At 44.2% G+C, this 18,388-nt stretch overlaps 1 protein-coding gene across 2 annotated transcripts in view; it reads right to left on the bottom strand.

Moving 5' to 3' along the window:
- Window positions 1-18,388, bottom strand: part of LOC142304274 (intercellular adhesion molecule 5-like) — an 86,473-nt gene that overhangs the window by 59,972 nt on the left and 8,113 nt on the right. For both annotated transcript variants that reach the window (XM_075346496.1, XM_075346495.1), the window contains exon 2: window positions 12,972-13,053. In XM_075346496.1, coding sequence (XP_075202611.1) covers window positions 12,972-13,020 — 49 coding nt within the window. In that variant the 5' untranslated portion in view covers window positions 13,021-13,053. The remainder of the gene's footprint in view (window positions 1-12,971; window positions 13,054-18,388) is intronic.

Here is an 18,388-nt window from a genome sequence, read left to right as displayed (position 1 = left end):
CGGTTTGATGTCCGCCGGGGCTACGGGTTCATCTACGAGCCGGGCCTGGAGGCCGAAGTGTTTGTAGCCCGGCGGGATGTGAATGCCCACCTGCCTGAGGAGCATCCCGGCCGCAACATAATGCCGGGAGACCTTGTTCGGTACACCCGACACTGCGGAGAGAGGGGGTGGTTTGCCCTGGATGTGAAGCTGCGGGGTAGCCAGGAGAGCAGAGTGAGTCCTGCACCCCCTCCCTCGGATGAAGCTGAAGGCCTGGAGTAGGGCAGCGGAGCACCGTTGTCCAGTCCCCGTTGGGACCACCCTTGTTGTGTTTTTGTTTGAAAAAGTTTTGAAAGATGATGAAAAATGATGATACCGAGTACTTTACCTGATTGTCTGCATGATTTGCAACCGGCTGGAGCCGGCACCGTTGTCCCCGTGGGGACCGTTTAAAAAGTTGTTTGCATGGAGGACTATCTATGGACAAGCCCGTGAACTTGCAGGGCAACCACAAACGTTAAGTGGCTTGTAAATAAGTTGTTTGCCGTTACCGTGTTCCGCAATGCCGCCTCCGGAGAGGCAGGTTGGAGGGAGGGCCCTCAGCAGAGCAGGCTGGGGCCCAGCCACCAAAGGAACCGGTGGCTACCCTCTGGAGGGGAAGGACAGATCCCGCTCGGGTAACTTGTGCTGGACTGTGGGTCAAGGGGTGCTGCCTGGGCTTTAGGGGCAGCATCAGGGCCAGGTTGCTTGGGTGGGAGAGAGCGGAAACCGTAACCGTAAACCGTTATGCAACGTTTAAGAAATGTGCCTCCCGTTAAGGGAAGATTTATTAAAAATGTACATATGTTATTCAACCATGTTATCTTTTACAGAAAAATAAAACCGGTGTTGGACGGCAGCCCGCGGACGGTCTGCATTTTGCTAAGGGGGAATGTGTCGCCCTGGGCAAGCCAGGGGACACAGGTCACACACCACCACACCCTACATCCCAGTTAGGAACACCACAGCTAACCAAAAATCCTTGTTGCCTTCCTCCAGAGGCTGATGATTCACACCAGGGGGTGGGCCAGGCGGTTGGCTCCGCCCACCGAGGAGTTCACAGCTGTGGAGGCGGGAGAAACCAGGCAGAAAGCTCACGAGAAAGCTCAGGGAGGAGCAGGAGTGAGGAGCTAAGTGAAGGAGTAGACAGCTAAGATGAGCTAAGTAAGTGAGAGTGAAAGTAGAAAAGTGGAAAAGGAGGAAAGCAAGTGAGGTGACAGGAAAGAAAGAAAGCCTGAAGGGTCCAGCTGTGTGTAGGACCAGGTCAGCAAGGTCAGCAACGGCGGTGACTGTCTGGAGGGGGACCGTTTGGAAGTTCATGGAAGGACCCCGGAGGCTGTGTGCCCGGCGGTCTGGAGCAGTGTTCCGAAGGACAGTCAGCACCAGGGCAGGGGCCTCTCGGACCCCGGCAAGGCTTGGAGTCGCCATAATTTGCCAAATCCGTCAGTGACGGGGACGTAGATCCCCCAACAACCAAGTCCCGATTGAAGGCAACAGCCCAACCAGGGTAGAAGAGACACCGCCACCGCCAAGGCACCAGTTTCTTAGGGCCAGCGCCTGCGGGCAAAGAGTAGAGCTCCTCCGGTCCAGCTTGAAGCCGGGGAGCGGGTTACCGGTGGGGACCCATCGCAACCAACAAGTACACATAGGTGCAAGGAAGAGGGACATCACCGTCACCTACTGGAGAGCAAGTGCAGCCGTCCGTGGGACCGTCTATCCAGACGTTTGGTGCACCGTAAAAACTGTGTCAACGTCTCAGGCTGAGTGAGTACCACAGTGCCGCAAGGCACAGCGCTGCCCCCGCGTCCCTGCGCCCACCAGGCCTTGCACCTCCCTCACCATCACCGGGCCCCGGGATCACCAACCCCTACCCACGGAGGGGCAACGCAACACCTGGCTGCTCCGCATCACCATCCCCGGGATCCCCATACTGAGCAGCGGTGGTGAAATCACCACAACCGTGGGTGGCGTCACGGACAATAAATACTTCCCACACCCAACAAACCCCTTTCACTCACGGCCGAGGAGTGCCGCTCGAGAAGCCCCCGGGATCCGGCCCACCGCTCGAGCCACCACTGAGCAGCAGCCGCCGGACCCGAGCAGAAGGGGTGAGCGTAGTGTGCTGACACCCTCCTCCCCGCCCGCGACACATAGATATACATCCCCAAGGTGGAAAGACAGTTTACACAATATTGTGCCCTAACACCATAGCAAGTCATAACAAGTCAGAATTATGCCAGACGTATAAGGATAGTAGGGCAGACAGTGAGGATCCAAGTTATAGCAGTTTCTCCACATAGGATGGAGATCTTTTAACAGGCATATAACAGATATGACGCAAATATCCCGGCCAGAGTGTAATCATGATCACGTTTAATCATTTAGAAAGGAGTCATTAAAGCCTCCCAAAATATGCTATTTTCGGCAAATACCATGCACCAGTTGTGTATAAAAATATGCAAATATGCAAATACAATTCCGGCCATAGAACACAATCCTAGGGGGGTGTTATATGATCGCAATGCCTGTATAGATGTATCCCTCAGTTGGATAAGATGAAAGCGGGATCCAGTTTGCAGCGGAGACCATACGTAAGACAAAAAAACCATTCGTCAAAGGTGCGGTAAGCAGTACACAACAGTACCCTGGCTGCAAAACCGGGGCAAGCACAAAAAAAAAAAAAAAAATTATAATAAATTATGATTGTTATAGCCACGCAAAGCAAACAGTTTCCAGCAAATTCAATACACATATCTTAAACTCAACTATCGAGTATGAAGTGTCCAGTGTCAAGACTGTGGACAAGATACTGTCCACCCAAGGGATACGTTTGGGCAAAGCCAAAGATCCGCCAAATAAACTAAAGCCAGGAACACTAGCAGGAGAGAAAAATTATCTTAAAGGGTTTATAGATTTTTATATATAGTGAGACATCAGTCCAGGGTTATAGTTGGTATAATGTCCGGCGTTATCATAGTCCTTAGTCTCTACTTCTCTCCATTTCTTCCTTCTTTCCCCAATGTCACACTTAGGCTATAGACCCCCAGATCACGTAGTAGCGAGTCATGGAACTCCACTGGAGCCAATTAACAATATAGAGAAGATGTAGAGACGATCTCATAGACGGGGTCCAGTGTCTTCCTCATTTCCCGTTTGTGCAACCCTCCTTTCTCATCACTCGCCTGAATATCTCATCCTAGCGAGTACACGGAACTAATAGGGAGAGGAAACGGACAAAATGAGGAGATAGCACGATGTTATGGAACCCACAATTTCAAGTAGTATTATAAAATCCAGTGTACAGTAACTCTTCGTTTAGGCCATGCGGAACTAAACTCTTAAGGGTGTATATCCATCGGGACTCCTTCCGTAGGAGTTCCTTAACACAGTTCCCACCTCTGATGTTCTGTTTCACAGAATCGACAATCAATACTTTGATTGTGTTAAATCGCCCTCCATGATGAGTAAGGAAATGGGAGGCCACTGAGGTGAGTACCTTACCCTTCTTTAGGTCTGTACTGGCTGTGTTGATACTTGAAAAGTGCTGTTGTACTCTCCTTCTTACCTCCTGTGTAGTTTCGCCAACATACAATTTGGGGCAGCTGCAAATGAGGACATAGACTGCATTCCTGGTCCGGCAGTTGTAGTACGCCCCAGAAGTGATCCGTCTAGGAGGAAATGGTAGGGAGATATGGTCACCAGCAACCATGTGAGGACACACCGTGCATGCTCCACAAGGAAATGTTCCTCTCAGTTTAACACCAGTACCTAGACTCAATTTCGGTCTGAAAAAATGGCTGCTAGAAAGGATACCCCGTAAATTCTGGGCCCTCCTTGCTACAAGTCTGGGTTTTTCACCCAAAAAGGGAATCAGCTTCTTGTCGCTCCGCAAGATATCCCAATTATTATGGAGCAAACCATAAAGATCCTGCCACTGATTATTAAAGGGTGTGATAATACTCACTGTTGTCTGTTTTTTCCGCATTTTTGGTTGGAGTAGAGTTCGTCGTTCGATGGTCCTGCAGGTTTGTAAAGCTCCGGAGACCACTCTTCTCCTTCATCCTGGATCTACTCCACCAAGTACTGGATAGGAACTATTTTCTGTTTGATAGGATTTACTATCGCCAGACGTCCGGGACCGCTATGGGGGCGTGTTGTGCACCACCCTATGCTAATATCTTTCTAGGGTGGTGGGAGGAGCTACATGTCTACACTCTTGAGCAGTATAAAAACAATGTGGTCCGGTGGTTCAGATATATTGACGACATTTTGTTTTTTTGGTCGGGAACCCTGGACCAATGCAAATCCTTCATTGCCATCTTGAATGATAATATTCTGAATATTAGACTGACCTCCAACATTTCCTCTGAATCTGTTGAGTTTCTCGATCTACAGATCAATAAGGTAGAAGGGGTCATTCATACGACTCTATATCGCAAGCCCACGGCGACTAATAGCTTGCTACACTACAGCAGCTTTCACCCAATGCATGTCAAGAATGGTATCCCGAAGGGACAATTCATGTGGGTGAAAAGGAACTGTAGTGATAACACCGATTTTGAGTCACATGCCCTTGATCTGACCAACAGATTCTGCAAAAGGGGATATCCAAAGAGAGTGGTCTCCGGAGCTTTACAAACCTGCAGGACCATGGAACGACGAACTCTACTCCAACCAAAAATGCGGAAAAAACAGACAACAGTGAGTATTATCACACCCTTTAATAATCAGTGGCAGGATCTTTATGGTTTGCTCCATAATAATTGGGATATCTTGCAGAGCGACAAGAAGCTGATTCCCTTTTTGGGTGAAAAACCCAGACTTGTAGCAAGGAGGGCCCAGAATTTACGGGGTATCCTCTCTAGGAGCCATTTTTTCAGACCGAAATTGAGTCTAGGTACTGGTGTTAAACTGAGAGGAACATTTCCTTGTGGAGCATGCACGGTGTGTCCTCACATGGTTGCTGGTGACCATATCTCCCTACCATTTCCTCCTAGACGGATCACTTCTGGGGCGTACTACAACTGCCGGACCAGGAATGCAGTCTACGTCCTCATTTGCAGCTGCCCCAAATTGTATGTGGGCGAAACTACACAGGAGGTAAGAAGGAGAGTACAACAGCACTTTTCAAGTATCAACACAGCCAGTACAGACCTAAAGAAGGGTAAGGTACTCACCTCAGTGGCCTCCCATTTCCTTACTCATCATGGAGGGCGATTTAACACAATCAAAGTATTGATTGTCGATTCTGTGAAACAGAACATCAGAGGTGGGAACTGTGTTAAGGAACTCCTACGGAAGGAGTCCCGATGGATATACACCCTTAAGAGTTTAGTTCCGCATGGCCTAAACGAAGAGTTACTGTACACTGGATTTTATAATACTACTTGAAATTGTGGGTTCCATAACATCGTGCTATCTCCTCATTTTGTCCGTTTCTTCCCCCTATTAGTTCCGTGTACTCGCTAGGATGAGATATTCAGGCGAGTGATGAGAAAGGAGGGTTGCACAAACGGGAAATGAGGAAGACACTGGACCCCGTCTATGAGATCGTCTCTACATCTTCTCTATATTGTTAATTGGCTCCAGTGGAGTTCCATGACTCGCTACTACGTGATCTGGGGGTCTATAGCCTAAGTGTGACATTGGGGAAAGAAGGAAGAAATGGAGAGAAGTAAAGACTAAGGACTATGATAACGCCGGACATTATACCAACTATAACCCTGGACTGATGTCTCACTATATATAAAAATCTATAAACCCTTTAAGATAATTTTTCTCTCCTGCTAGTGTTCCTGGCTTTAGTTTATTTGGCGGATCTTTGGCTTTGCCCAAACGTATCCCTTGGGTGGACAGTATCTTGTCCACAGTCTTGACACTGGACACTTCATACTCGATAGTTGAGTTTAAGATATGTGTATTGAATTTGCTGGAAACTCTTTTCTTTGCGTGGCTATAACAATCATAATTTATTATAATTTTTTTTTTTTTTTTTTGTGCTTGCCCCGGTTTTGCAGCCAGGGTACTGTTGTGTACTGCTTACCGCACCTTTGACGAATGTTTTTTTTGTCTTACGTATGGTCTCCGCTGCAAACTGGATCCCGCTTTCATCTTATCCAACTGAGGGATACATCTATACAGGCATTGCGATCATATAACACCCCCCTAGGATTGTGTTCTATGGCCGGAATTGTATTTGCATATTTGCATATTTTTATACACAACTGGTGCATGGTATTTGCCGAAAATAGCATATTTTGGGAGGCTTTAATGACTCCTTTCTAAATGATTAAACGTGATCATGATTACACTCTGGCCGGGATATTTGCGTCATATCTGTTATATGCCTGTTAAAAGATCTCCATCCTATGTGGAGAAACTGCTATAACTTGGATCCTCACTGTCTGCCCTACTATCCTTATACGTCTGGCATAATTCTGACTTGTTATGACTTCCTATGGTGTTAGGGCACAATATTGTGTAAACTGTCTTTCCACCTTGGGGATGTATATCTATGTACCCACTGGGCTTGTGTGTCATTCCCCCATGTGGGGTGTGCTAATACAGCTTTACCCGGCTTTGTGAATGTACCCTTTGAAGGGTCAATATCTTGATCACATAGCTGATAGACGAGTGTTGAGGTCTGTGCACAGAAGTAGTTGTAGGGTATATGTGGATATAGCGATGCATTCCTCTTGTAAGCCCGGCCCTATATCCCCCAAGGGGTTAAAACACTCTGTACCATCAGACATCCCCTCTGTCTGTTCTACTCCTTACATGGACTCTGTCTAAATCCGCACATGCTGTGAAATGTACAGTGACCCCTTGCTCTTGCACTATAAAAAATAAAAAATAAAAAATATATTTTGGAAAAAAGCGCTACTGCTAGACACACTATAGATATCATCTAAAGATCTGTCTATCTGTTATTGTATACGCTGTGCTCAACTGTAATTCGACAGCGTCTAGAGCTTCAATTTTTAGCGCATGCGCAGTGTGAGATAAAGCTGCCCCTCTCCCCATGCCCTGTGATGTGATCAAGATAATCGGCGCTGTGCAAACTTGTTTGTATGTACAAATAGTGACTAATCAGTATGAATGGGTTGCTAAGCGCCGCGAAAACATATGCCAACAATAGATCTGCTTAGTAGTATCTAATAAAACTCTGATTAAAACGCCGCTTGATTCTTTGATTAACGCATGCGCAGTAGGAGCTGGGAGCTGTACTTTTTCATGTCACATGACCTAAGCAAGATGGCGGCCGCCATCAGAACGCTGCAGACATATGAGATTCCTCAGCTGTGGTACTGGTGAGTCCTAATGTACTCCCTTTATATATGGCACACACGGAAACTTTAAACAGCTTTCTTTCTTCCCCTGAGGAAGCCACCCTTAGAGGCGGCGATATGCGTGGGGTTATCCCGTGGGAAACCCTCTCCTCATGCTACCCTGACTTTGCATGGTGCTTTTCCATTTTGCTGGTATTATACTGTTAGTGAGTATAGACTGAGGGTATATATATTGTGTTAGGTTCGGTGCAGGACTACTCTATTGGCCATTCTGTTACATGTTTTTCCTTCACAAACAGAGTCTTGCAGCCAATTAATGGTCTGTGATCTTAGACCTTAATCCTGCTTATCTGGTGCTAACACAGTACCTCATACCTCTGTCTTCTGGACAGAAAAACAGCAATGTAAATTAACATCTGTATGGTACATGAGGGGAGATTGTGCTGATTGTCTAATATTGTATTGATATACTTGACATATATTGTATGCATTGTTTCCCAACGGGATAGGTTTTCATATGCCATAGGCTTTTTTAAGTGTTTTTAATATTCTCTGTGTGTACTATACCTCTGCTGAGGGCATGTGTTTCTTTGTGTTTTTTGTGGTTTTTTGTATAATAAAATGAATTCTTCATTTGTACCCTAACCTTGTGGTGATCCCGTATTGGTATATTCTTTTCCTTACGCTAGTTGGTTTAGCTCTTTGTATACCAGGAGATCCCACGGGTAGTGCCCTTCCTTTCAATTATTAAATTAAATTATGTTGTCTAGTTTTATTAACGTTAGTCAGATCTCGGCATATCAATTATAAGTAATTTAAAATCCCAAATTCAGTATAATATAACACTCCAACAGTAGATTTGGTTGACAAATATTGACAACCAGGCAAGGGAGTAGTGGAAAAAATCAACACCCCCTATATACCATCCAGTCACACGATGATTATTGCTAATCCCACTCTAACTGTCCCAGGCTATACTGTAATATCATAGATAAAGGGATATTTAGAAAAAGTATTTATAAAGATCCTTTATGATATGCTAATGAGGCCAGGGACTAGTCACAAGGGCGTAAGTTCCTGCGCTCATTCCGCCCTCTTGGCATGTACATGGATGTAGATATCGGTGAATACATTGGAAGAGGAGAGAGCCACTGCCTCCATCTTCCACCAATCAGCATGTTCGACTGAGAAAGTAGACACCTTTTCATCACATCAGTATCTCTGCTGCACGAGAGATAGAACAGAGTGATGGGGAAACGGGAGTGGGGGAGTTTGTGGTATTTTTTTAAATGTGTATGGGATGTGTTCCTATATATAGGGGGCCATGTGAAGGTTCAAACAGCTGTCTGTGGATGGATACCTGGCCTTGGTATTTCCCTTGTCATATCTTTAAACTCATCAAGAGCTGGATATTGACTAAAAGGGCCACTTAATATGGTGGTTATGGTGGTCTCCTAAAAAGAACCACTCCTTGGCTAGGTCCTTCCTGGAGGGGTATCTGGCTATTTTCCGTGTTGAGACCCCTAACAGAGGCTCCACGGACCTTTTTTGATTTGCATTCCATTCTCTTGGCATGTACATGGATACAGATAGCGGGGAATACATTGGAGGAGGAGAGAGCCATCTTCCACCAATCAGCATGTTCGACTGAGAAAGCAGACACGTTGACATCACATCAGCATCTCTGCTACACGAGAGATAGAACAGAGTGATGGGGAAACGGGAGTGAGGGAGTATGTGGTGTTTTTTTTAATGTGTATGGGATGTGTTCCTATATACAGGGGACCATGTGATGATTTATGCTCCATAAAGGATGATTTGGGGGCTTATACTGAATATAGGGAGGCTATGCAAGGGTTTGTTGGGGGAGACCTTGGGGGAGACCTCCAGGGGGTCTCTCTCAGGGTCTCGGAGGTGGATTCCAAATCAGAACTGCGCAGATGAATCAGGAGAAATGACCACACAGAGACGTATCTCTATTTGGGAGAAGCACAGTGCTCTTCTGACCCTTGTATTCAAGCATAACATTCTTATACAGTTTTTCTGCATTGTCCCTTAACCAATTAATTAGCTTGGATCTAGCTCATTCTCTTATTTGAGCAATATTCCTTAGTAAAGTATTTCAGGTGTGTCTACGCATATTCGAGAGTCTGTGGATAGAACAATGTCAATTACTTATTTGAAACTACAGATGAGTATCTCTTCTATTCATGAATGTCAGTTACTTATTTGAAACTACAGATAAGCATTCTTCTATGAATAGAAGAATGTTAGTTACCTATCTGAAACTACAGATAAGTATTTCTTCTATTCATGAATTTCAGTTACTTATTCATGAACTAAAACTTATTCTGCTTAGCCCTAAGCATAATTTGTTTTGGTTATACATTCCGTTAATATTTCAATTAGGTATATATGGAGAAGCAATACATAAAGCATTCAAAGGACAGATCATTTTATTATTATACTGAACACACTGTTCATAGCCTAGGCCTTCACAGGTTCACCCTGTATATTTGGGCTATGTGGGACCTCACACTGTAAAGAGGAGGCTATATGGGGGCTCATACTGTGTATAGTGTGTTATGGGGGGCTTATATTGTATAGAGGTGTATTTTATGGGGCTCTCTGTATAAGGCGGCTACTCATACTGAATCTAGGTAAGCTATATGAGAGTTCATACTGTACATAGGCATAGGGGGACTGTGTACTCATACTGTATTTAGGGTCTGTGTGTGGGCTCATACGATATGTGAGGTGGTATATAGGAGGCTATGTGGGGGCTCATATTGTATATAGGGGCTGAGTGTACTCATACTGTATTTAGGAACTGTGTGTGGGCTCATACTTTATCTAGGGGGGCTGTGTGGGAGCTCATACCGTATATAGGGGGCTGTGTGTACTCATACTGTATTTCAGGGCTCTGTGTAGGCTCATACGTTATGTGGGGTGGGGTCAGCATACTTAATTCTGCTCAATTTAAGAGATACAATTAATAATACTTATAATAATATGGTAATATTAATATTGAACAAATTAATTTCAGGTCATTGGTTCGGCTCACGATAACAGTAAAGGGCTCTCATGTGGCCCCTCAGGAAATTGAATTGCCCACCCCTGACTTAACCTCTTTTTTTGCCGCACCTTCTCATTCAAAGAGTTTTCTCTATTTTCATGACTCTGAAAATTGTAGATTCACATCGAAGGCATCAAAACTATGAATTAACACATGTGGAATTAAATACTTAACAAAAAATTGTGAAGCAACTGAAAATATGTCTTATATTCTAGGTTCTTCAAAGTAGCCACCTTTTGCTTTGATTACTGCTTTGCACACTCTTGGCATTCTCTTGATGAGCTTCAAGAGGTAGTCACCGGAAATGGTCTTCACTTCACAGGTGTGCCCTGTCAGGTTTAATAAGTGGGATTTCTTGCCTTATAAATGGGGTTGGGACCATCAGTTGTGTTGTGCAGAAGTCTGGTGGATACACAGCTGATAGTACTACTGAATAGACTGTTAGAATTTGTATTATGGCAAGAAAAAAGTAGCTAAGTAAAGAAAATCGAGTGGCCATCATTACTTTAAGAAATGAAGGTCAGTCAGTCCAAAAAATTGGGAAAACTTTGAAAGTGTCCCCAAGTGCAGTGGCAAAAACCATCAAATGCTACAAAGAAACTGGCTCACATGAGGACCGCCCCAGGAAAGGAAGACCAAAAGTCACCTCTGCTGTGGAGGATAAGTTTATCCGAGTCACCAGCCTCAGAAATCGCAGGTTAACAGCAGCTCAGATTAGAGACCAGGTCAATGCCACACAGAGTTCTAGCAGCAGACATATCTGTAGAACAACTATTAAGAGGAGACTTAGCGCAGCAGGCCTTCATGGTAAAATAGATGCTAGGAAACCACTGCTAAGGACAGGCAACAAGCAGAAGAGACTTGTTTGGGCTAAAGAACACAAGGAATGGACATTAGACCAGTGGAAATCTGTGCTTTGGTCTGATGAGTCCAAATTTGAGATCTTTGGATCCAACCACCGTGTCTTTGTGCGACGCAGAAAAGGTGAACGGATGGACTCTACATGCTTGGTTCCCACCATGAAGCATGGAGAAGGAGGTGTGATGGTGTGGGGTGCTTTGCTGGTGACACTGTTGGGGATTTTTCAAAACTGAAGGCATACTGAACCAGCATGGCTACCACAGCATCTTGCAGCGGCATGCTATTCCATCCGGTTTGCATTTAGTTGGACCATCATTTATTTTTCAACAGAACAATAACCCCAAACACACCTCCAGGTTGTATAAGGGCTATTTGACTAAGAAGGAAAGTGATGGGGTGCTACGCCAGATGACCTGGCCTCCACAGTCACCAGACCTGAACCCAGTCAAGATGGTTTGGGGTGAGCTGGACCGCAGAGTGAAGGCAAAAGGGCCAACAAGTGCTAAGCATCTCTGGGAACTCCTTCAAGACTGTTGGAAAACCATTTCCTGTGACTACCTCTTGAAGCTCATCAAGAGAATGCCAAGAGTGTGCAAAGCCGTAATCAAAGCAAAAGGCGGCTACTTTGAAGAACCTAGAATATAAGACATATGTTCAGTAGTTTCACACTTTTCATTCCACATGTGTTAATTCATTATTTTTATGCCTTCAATGTGAATCTACAATTTTCAGAGTCATGAAAATAAAGAAAACTCTTTGAATGAGAAGGAGTGTCCAGCTTTTGGGCTGTACTGTATATGTATATATATATATATATATATATATATATATATATATATATATATATATATATATATACATACATATATACATACATACATGCATATATCTATCTATATATTGTCATTTTATATATATATATATATATATATATATATATAAAAATTTGTTTTTTAACTTCCCCTGAGTGAGTTGATTCCATTATTACTTGTTCTATGTGCTCCAATCCTATGGCATTGTGATACATAGAAGAACTGACAATCTTCCACTTAGCCCAGCCTGTGACGATAGGCACCAGAATGGTCTCACTACGGAGAAGTTGACACCGCCATTGATGTGGTTAAGCAGCATTGATTGTAGGGAGCTTCCATCACTGTTTTTTGAGTTGACACCAGCTGTCTATGGAGCCGGTTCAGCTCTGGAGCCGCCTCCATATACCTGCACCTGTCCCCGACATGTGACCACTTGAAAAGAGAGATCCGTACATAGTCACACCCACCTTCCCAATTCTTTATGGGGGTCTTTGGTCCTTCATTCTCTTAAGTGGTGGTTCCCAATGACCCCACATATAAGACATCAAATCCAATCAATACACCATTAACTAAGAAATCCCCTTTAAGTCACTCACAGACTTTTTGGCTTGGAGCAGCTAAAGTCAAACTCCGCTAATGGATAATCCCATAACGATATATGAAGCTGCGACATGGGTTGTTGTTTGACAAGGTTTTCACTCAGAAGAGCTGATAATTATCTTCCCTTGTCTATGAAAGCCATTTTGGTGGAGAAAGCCTTCATAGATGACAACCAGCTCTCTACCGGGAGGACCTTGCCAAACAACGACCTGAATCTCAGTGTCCTCAATTCCTAGAGAACTTGATGGAATCCATGCCTAATACCGGTATGTGAAGAATAAAGGGGCAAAAGTCAAAATAAAGTTGTAAACTTACCTTGTGCACTTAGAAAGCAGAAGAAGACGAAGAGGAGCTGGGGCTTCATTGGAGAGGGGTGTCGGTGTGGATCTCAGTGCGGCTGAAGAGGTTAGAAAGAAAGAATTTCTGTAGCTTTCTCCCTTGTAACAAACTTCGTCACAACAATAGATGGAAGGAAGTCGGCCGGTGTGAGATTCACTGATAATTTTTGTCCTCGAGATTTACAGAATGTTTTAGTGCAGACAGAATGGGAACAAAATAGTGCAAAAAAAGTGACGTACAAGGGGGCGGTATTATAAGACAAGACACAAAGCCTTGCAGATGTTACAGCCGGGGATCTGAAAAGATGTTATCTGAATACACACTAAAAAGTCTATAGAAAAGAAGAGTGAAAGGTAGCTGCAAATAGAGTGGGTGTACATACTTTTGCCACAATTTTTTTTATTTGATCTGATACATCTAAAAATTAAAAATATATCAACTCTACAAATAGTTTTGAAAAATGATTCTGTGATGGGTGCACAGCTCTAAGTTTAACCCCTTTCATACTATAGTAATGAGAGAACCAAGAAGAAGTGAAGTAACGCAGCACTGCGCAATCAGACTACACAAGGGTTTGTGTGATGACTGCCACAAGGTGACACGAGACCCTACTAGTATGCAGTAAATGGAGAGATAGTCAGATAGGCAGAGATCATAAACCAGGAGGGCACAACAGTACACGGGGGGCAGACAGAAAAGAGGTCAAGATACAAGTCGAAGGTCAGGGTTCCAGGAGAGTACGTACATGATACAAGGAGAAGGCGAGGACGTGATCAGGAGGAAGTCCGAGGTCAGAAGCCAGGAGGTAACAACAGAAACAGGGGAGGAAAGGCAAAGACTTTTAAACAGCAGTCCGGAGTCGAGAGACCAAGATCTGAACACACAGCGCCACGGGAGCCAACGGCACAACTGTAAACAGAAAGTACAACTAGCGGCGTCCTTAGCTAACACGATCCCTAATGAGGCAGAGCAATCACCGGGAACGAGAAGCATCTGTGAGAGCACCTCCCAGGACCAGCTTGAAACCCAGTGCTGTGAAACAACCAGCAGAGCATTCATCCTGCAAAGCGCTCTGCAACATATACTGGCTCTGCAGGAGAGCATGGCAGAACAATACAGAATGTTCTGCACAAGGAATCATATCAGCTTGTTTGTAGTCTGTAGTGATGGAGACATAAAGGATCTGAATCTTTTAATTTATAATTAATACAATTTTTTTTTATTTTTTTCACACATTTCAGAGAAATAAATTGTGTCAAATTGTGTTGTCTCTATTATGGAAGGGTATAGGGAAAGCTAATATACTGTAGATGTATGGCCCTGTACAAAAATTGTAGGCAGATGTGGAAAAAAAGCTGTAAAGTGAGAATACTATAAAAAAATAGAATTGTTAATAGTTTATTTTTATTAAGTACACAAGTGCAAAGTAAATGAACAAATGAGAAGTCTAAATAAAATCAATAATGGGGGTTACTCTTTGTCTTTAAAACAGCATTAATTCTTCTAGGTACCCTTACACACAGTCAGGTGTTTTAAAGGATTATAGTCGGCAGTATGAGTAACCAATTTTACCAAACAGGTGATAATTGTCACGGCGCAAACTGGGGAAAGGTCCAGCGGTCCAACTTAACAGGGGTAACACCACGACAAAAAAGGGGTACACGGGAGACACTTTTACAATGGTGGTACCTAGCACTAGGGAGAGGGAAAATGGACACCTGATCCACTTACCTGCAACTGTACCCAGCACTCCCAGCCAGTCCCTATACAGGTTCTTCACCTGTCGTCGAACAAGAACCTAAAGCACTGAGTGATCCTACAATAGTCCTGGCTAGTGAGTGGACAGGTAAGGAATGCTAGTCCCACTGCTGCAATGAAACAACACACCAGGGAAGAAAGACAGACAGGGGGAAACAAAATGATATACTGCTACAGTCAGAACCAAGACTGCAGCCACCACAGCAACTTCAACAGAGGGTTATAGCAGCTCCTTCCACCTCATGGCCAAGCATCCAATTGGCAAAGAATAACCAGCACCTATTACAGGAAGCAGAGGGTATATAAGGGGACTGGGAGTGGTCTCAAACCAGAAACACCTGACCAGGATTCCAAAGCTGTTGGACAGCAAACACTGACATTAACCCAACGACTGCCAAAGGAAAGGAAATTCATTTAATATTGAGAGTCTAGCATGGGAATGACTCTCAAGTCCTTAATCTGTCACTAGTCTCATAATGCAGCGAGAAAGGCGTGACAATAATGATCATTATTTGTCTATGCAGGTTTAAACACAGCCATTAACTGAAACAGAAACAGCTGGGAGGCTGAAAACTGGGTGAGGAACAGACAAACTCTGCTACAAAGGTGAGGTTATAGAAGATAGTTTCACATCACAGGTCACACACCATGGCAAGACTGAGCACAGCACAAGTAGTTATACCATATATTATTGATCTCGAGGGAAATTCTAGACTGCATCAGCAAGGTGACAGATCTCATGTGGCATTGATCAGATTCTGTCTAAATCCCCTCTTTTGTCACCGTTTATCTTATTTCACCAATTCACCACTATATTGTGTGTCTTATATACATACACTTTACATATTGATAATTTATATGTATCACCATTAATCCCTAATTGTATTATTATTAATAACGCAATCCCTTAGTATTTAATATAACTTATCCCTACACATTTACTGCGTTGTCCATATCCATAGGTGTCACCTTATGTTATAATCATATCTTCCTAGCAGTGATTATCCTAATAGTGGCCAAAGTTGTATATTTTTTCCTCTTTAATAATTTTACCCTAACAAATGCTTTTGATTCAATATTACCTCTTTCCTAATCTATCCTATTGTAATAATCTACCCCATTGTGTTTTGTGGATTAGCTCCCTTTATATCACTCCAGCGTCAGATGCTTGTAATCTGTAAGACTATTGTGTTGGCTTTTTTTTTTTTTTTTTTTTTTTTTACTGTTATCATGTGGTTGTTTCCCTTATGACATTTCTCATGGGTTCTTGCCTGACAGTCAGGAAAAACTTCATGTGCATGTGACTCATTTCTGTGTGATGTGTCATGTCACGTGGATGGCAGTGGCCCCCCGATTTGTGACGTCCATGCATGAGTTATTAATAGCCAGACTCCCATTGGTCAGCATATCTTTTTTTAAACTCCTAAATTTAATGTCAATACCAAAACCCTGATGAAGGCTTGATGAAACGCGCGTCGGGTCCGGCAGCACACACATATCTCCACATCCACCACACAAAGGTAATTCACTCTGCTCAAATTGCAGTCATGGTTGCACTTCATAATTTGCTTTTTTGCACAATCTAAACTCTGCTTCATCCCTTTGCATCCGTATTGTTGATTATTTCTGCATATCTAAAAATGACCTCATTTTCTATGCATTAATGGACCTACGTGTTTACATCTATTCCTCAAGCATTATCACTAACGGACTACCTGTCTATATACAATCTGTTTGTATACCATACCCAATCCTTCTGCTAAGCACTTTAATGCTAATTAAGCATATTTTACTTACATTATAATTTGTGTATTTTATTATTTAAGATTTTAAATCTTATTTTTAATACCTTAAGATATTATGGCGGTGTGTTTTCTAGCGATTTCAAAGCACAATGGGGTTACAAGATGTGCTGTTCAAGCTCTTTTGAAAAAGTGCAAAAAGATGGGATAAAGTTAAAGATCGCAGATGCAGTGCTTGATTTCCTTCAAAATTGGAAGATGTCCAGCAGTGTCATCAGTTCAGAACTGGCAGTAACCAGTGAGACTCAGCTATGCCCATCTACTTTTCGGAAAAGTATGGCCGGAAGGTGTCTTCATGGTAGAAATGCAGCCTACAAGTCATACCTCCGACATGGAAGTCTAAGGGGATGCAGAATGAAGAGACACATGCAGCAATGCTAAACTATGTGTCTGCAAGTAAACGTCACCATCTGCTGACCAAGGTTGGTAAGACTCAGGAAAGGCGACGAGAAGGACAACAGCTGGAACCGAAGGGTGAAGTATATGTTCCCTAGGAACAGATAAGAGGAGACACTAGACCACGTGATTGTTATGGCACACTTACTTAATATAAAAGGCTTGGCCCGGCGAAGAAGGGGGTTAGTTAGCACCAGAACCTGTGTTACAGGAAGGTCATGTGAGCCGCGAAAAGGGCTTACAGCCACCACTGCGAAAGAAGATCGTAGAGCGTCCAGATCCTAGAGAAGATCCCAGTGATACCAGATCCCGGAAAAGACTTCCAGTAATACCAGATCCCACAGAAGACCATTTGATACCAGATCCCAGAGAAGACACTCGTGATACCAGATCCCCCAGAAGATCCTCATGATACCAGATCCCTGAGAAGACCCTTAGTGAACTGGGCCGTTGCTTCCTCTAAAGATGTATGGTATTAGGTGGAAGACTGAGGCCTGTGCTTCGTGGAATGAAGGTAGTTGATGTATTGAGTGTGAGAAGCAACCCATCAATTTGGACCTGCGGCCTAGTGTGTAGTGCAGTTGTAGAACCCAGGGAGAACTTGGGAATGTCACAGTAGAGGCCGTTACCCGGTTCCTTGCCCTGGGCCCTTTTTGTAATGGGGATATTTATAGGGGAGAATAAGATAATGTTCACATGTGACGCCACTTGCGGTGTTGCAGCTATATGTAGGGAGCCGCCGCTGCAGAATGTCTCTACTGGGGCTGGTGGTATTGGTAGCTAGGATGGTGGACCCTCTGCAAGTAGGGTTTTGCCCCAGAGGGTGTATGGTGCAGTGGGTCTCAGAAGAAGGTAATCCACATAGGTGTTTAGTTCAACTGGTTTACCCACTGCTGGTAGATGTTGGGTGATTGCCCGAGGCCGGCTGGTTTCGCCTCCAGGTCCCCTTCATCCCAGTGCCAGTTTGGTTCTCTGGTACCTTCTTTCCCTGCACCTGTCTCTGGTAAGTGGGTCCCCGTGGTATAGAACAACTGTGGGTCTCCGTTCTCTGGTTTGTCCACTTTTGTCCGCCTGACGGTAACGTGAACCCTGTGGGGTTGGAGTCTCTCGTCCTGTCCCCAGTTGTCCATTTGCTACTGAGTCTTCGGATTCTTTAGGGTCAGCAAGGTCCTTGATGGTCCCCTTGCTGTGCAAGTATTAACAGGTCAGCTTGGAGCTCTTTCCTGTCCTAGGGTCCTGTACCCCGTCGGTGCGTAGTTCCTGGGAGTACTCCACTGGCAACCACTTCTCCTGGGTACCAGGTCACCATCAACCCGAGTCAGGCCGTCACTTCACTTCCACCTTCACTCTCCTACAACTCACACTTTCTGCCTACTCTCCACAGTCTGCCCCTCCCACCTAGTCAACTACTGGACTGGATTGGCTCCACCTCTAGGA

Source organism: Anomaloglossus baeobatrachus, chromosome 4 (genome assembly GCF_048569485.1).
Source record: "Anomaloglossus baeobatrachus isolate aAnoBae1 chromosome 4, aAnoBae1.hap1, whole genome shotgun sequence".
Taxonomy (NCBI): Eukaryota; Metazoa; Chordata; class Amphibia; order Anura; family Aromobatidae; genus Anomaloglossus; species Anomaloglossus baeobatrachus.
This window is presented reverse-complemented; position numbering and strand designations above follow the sequence as displayed.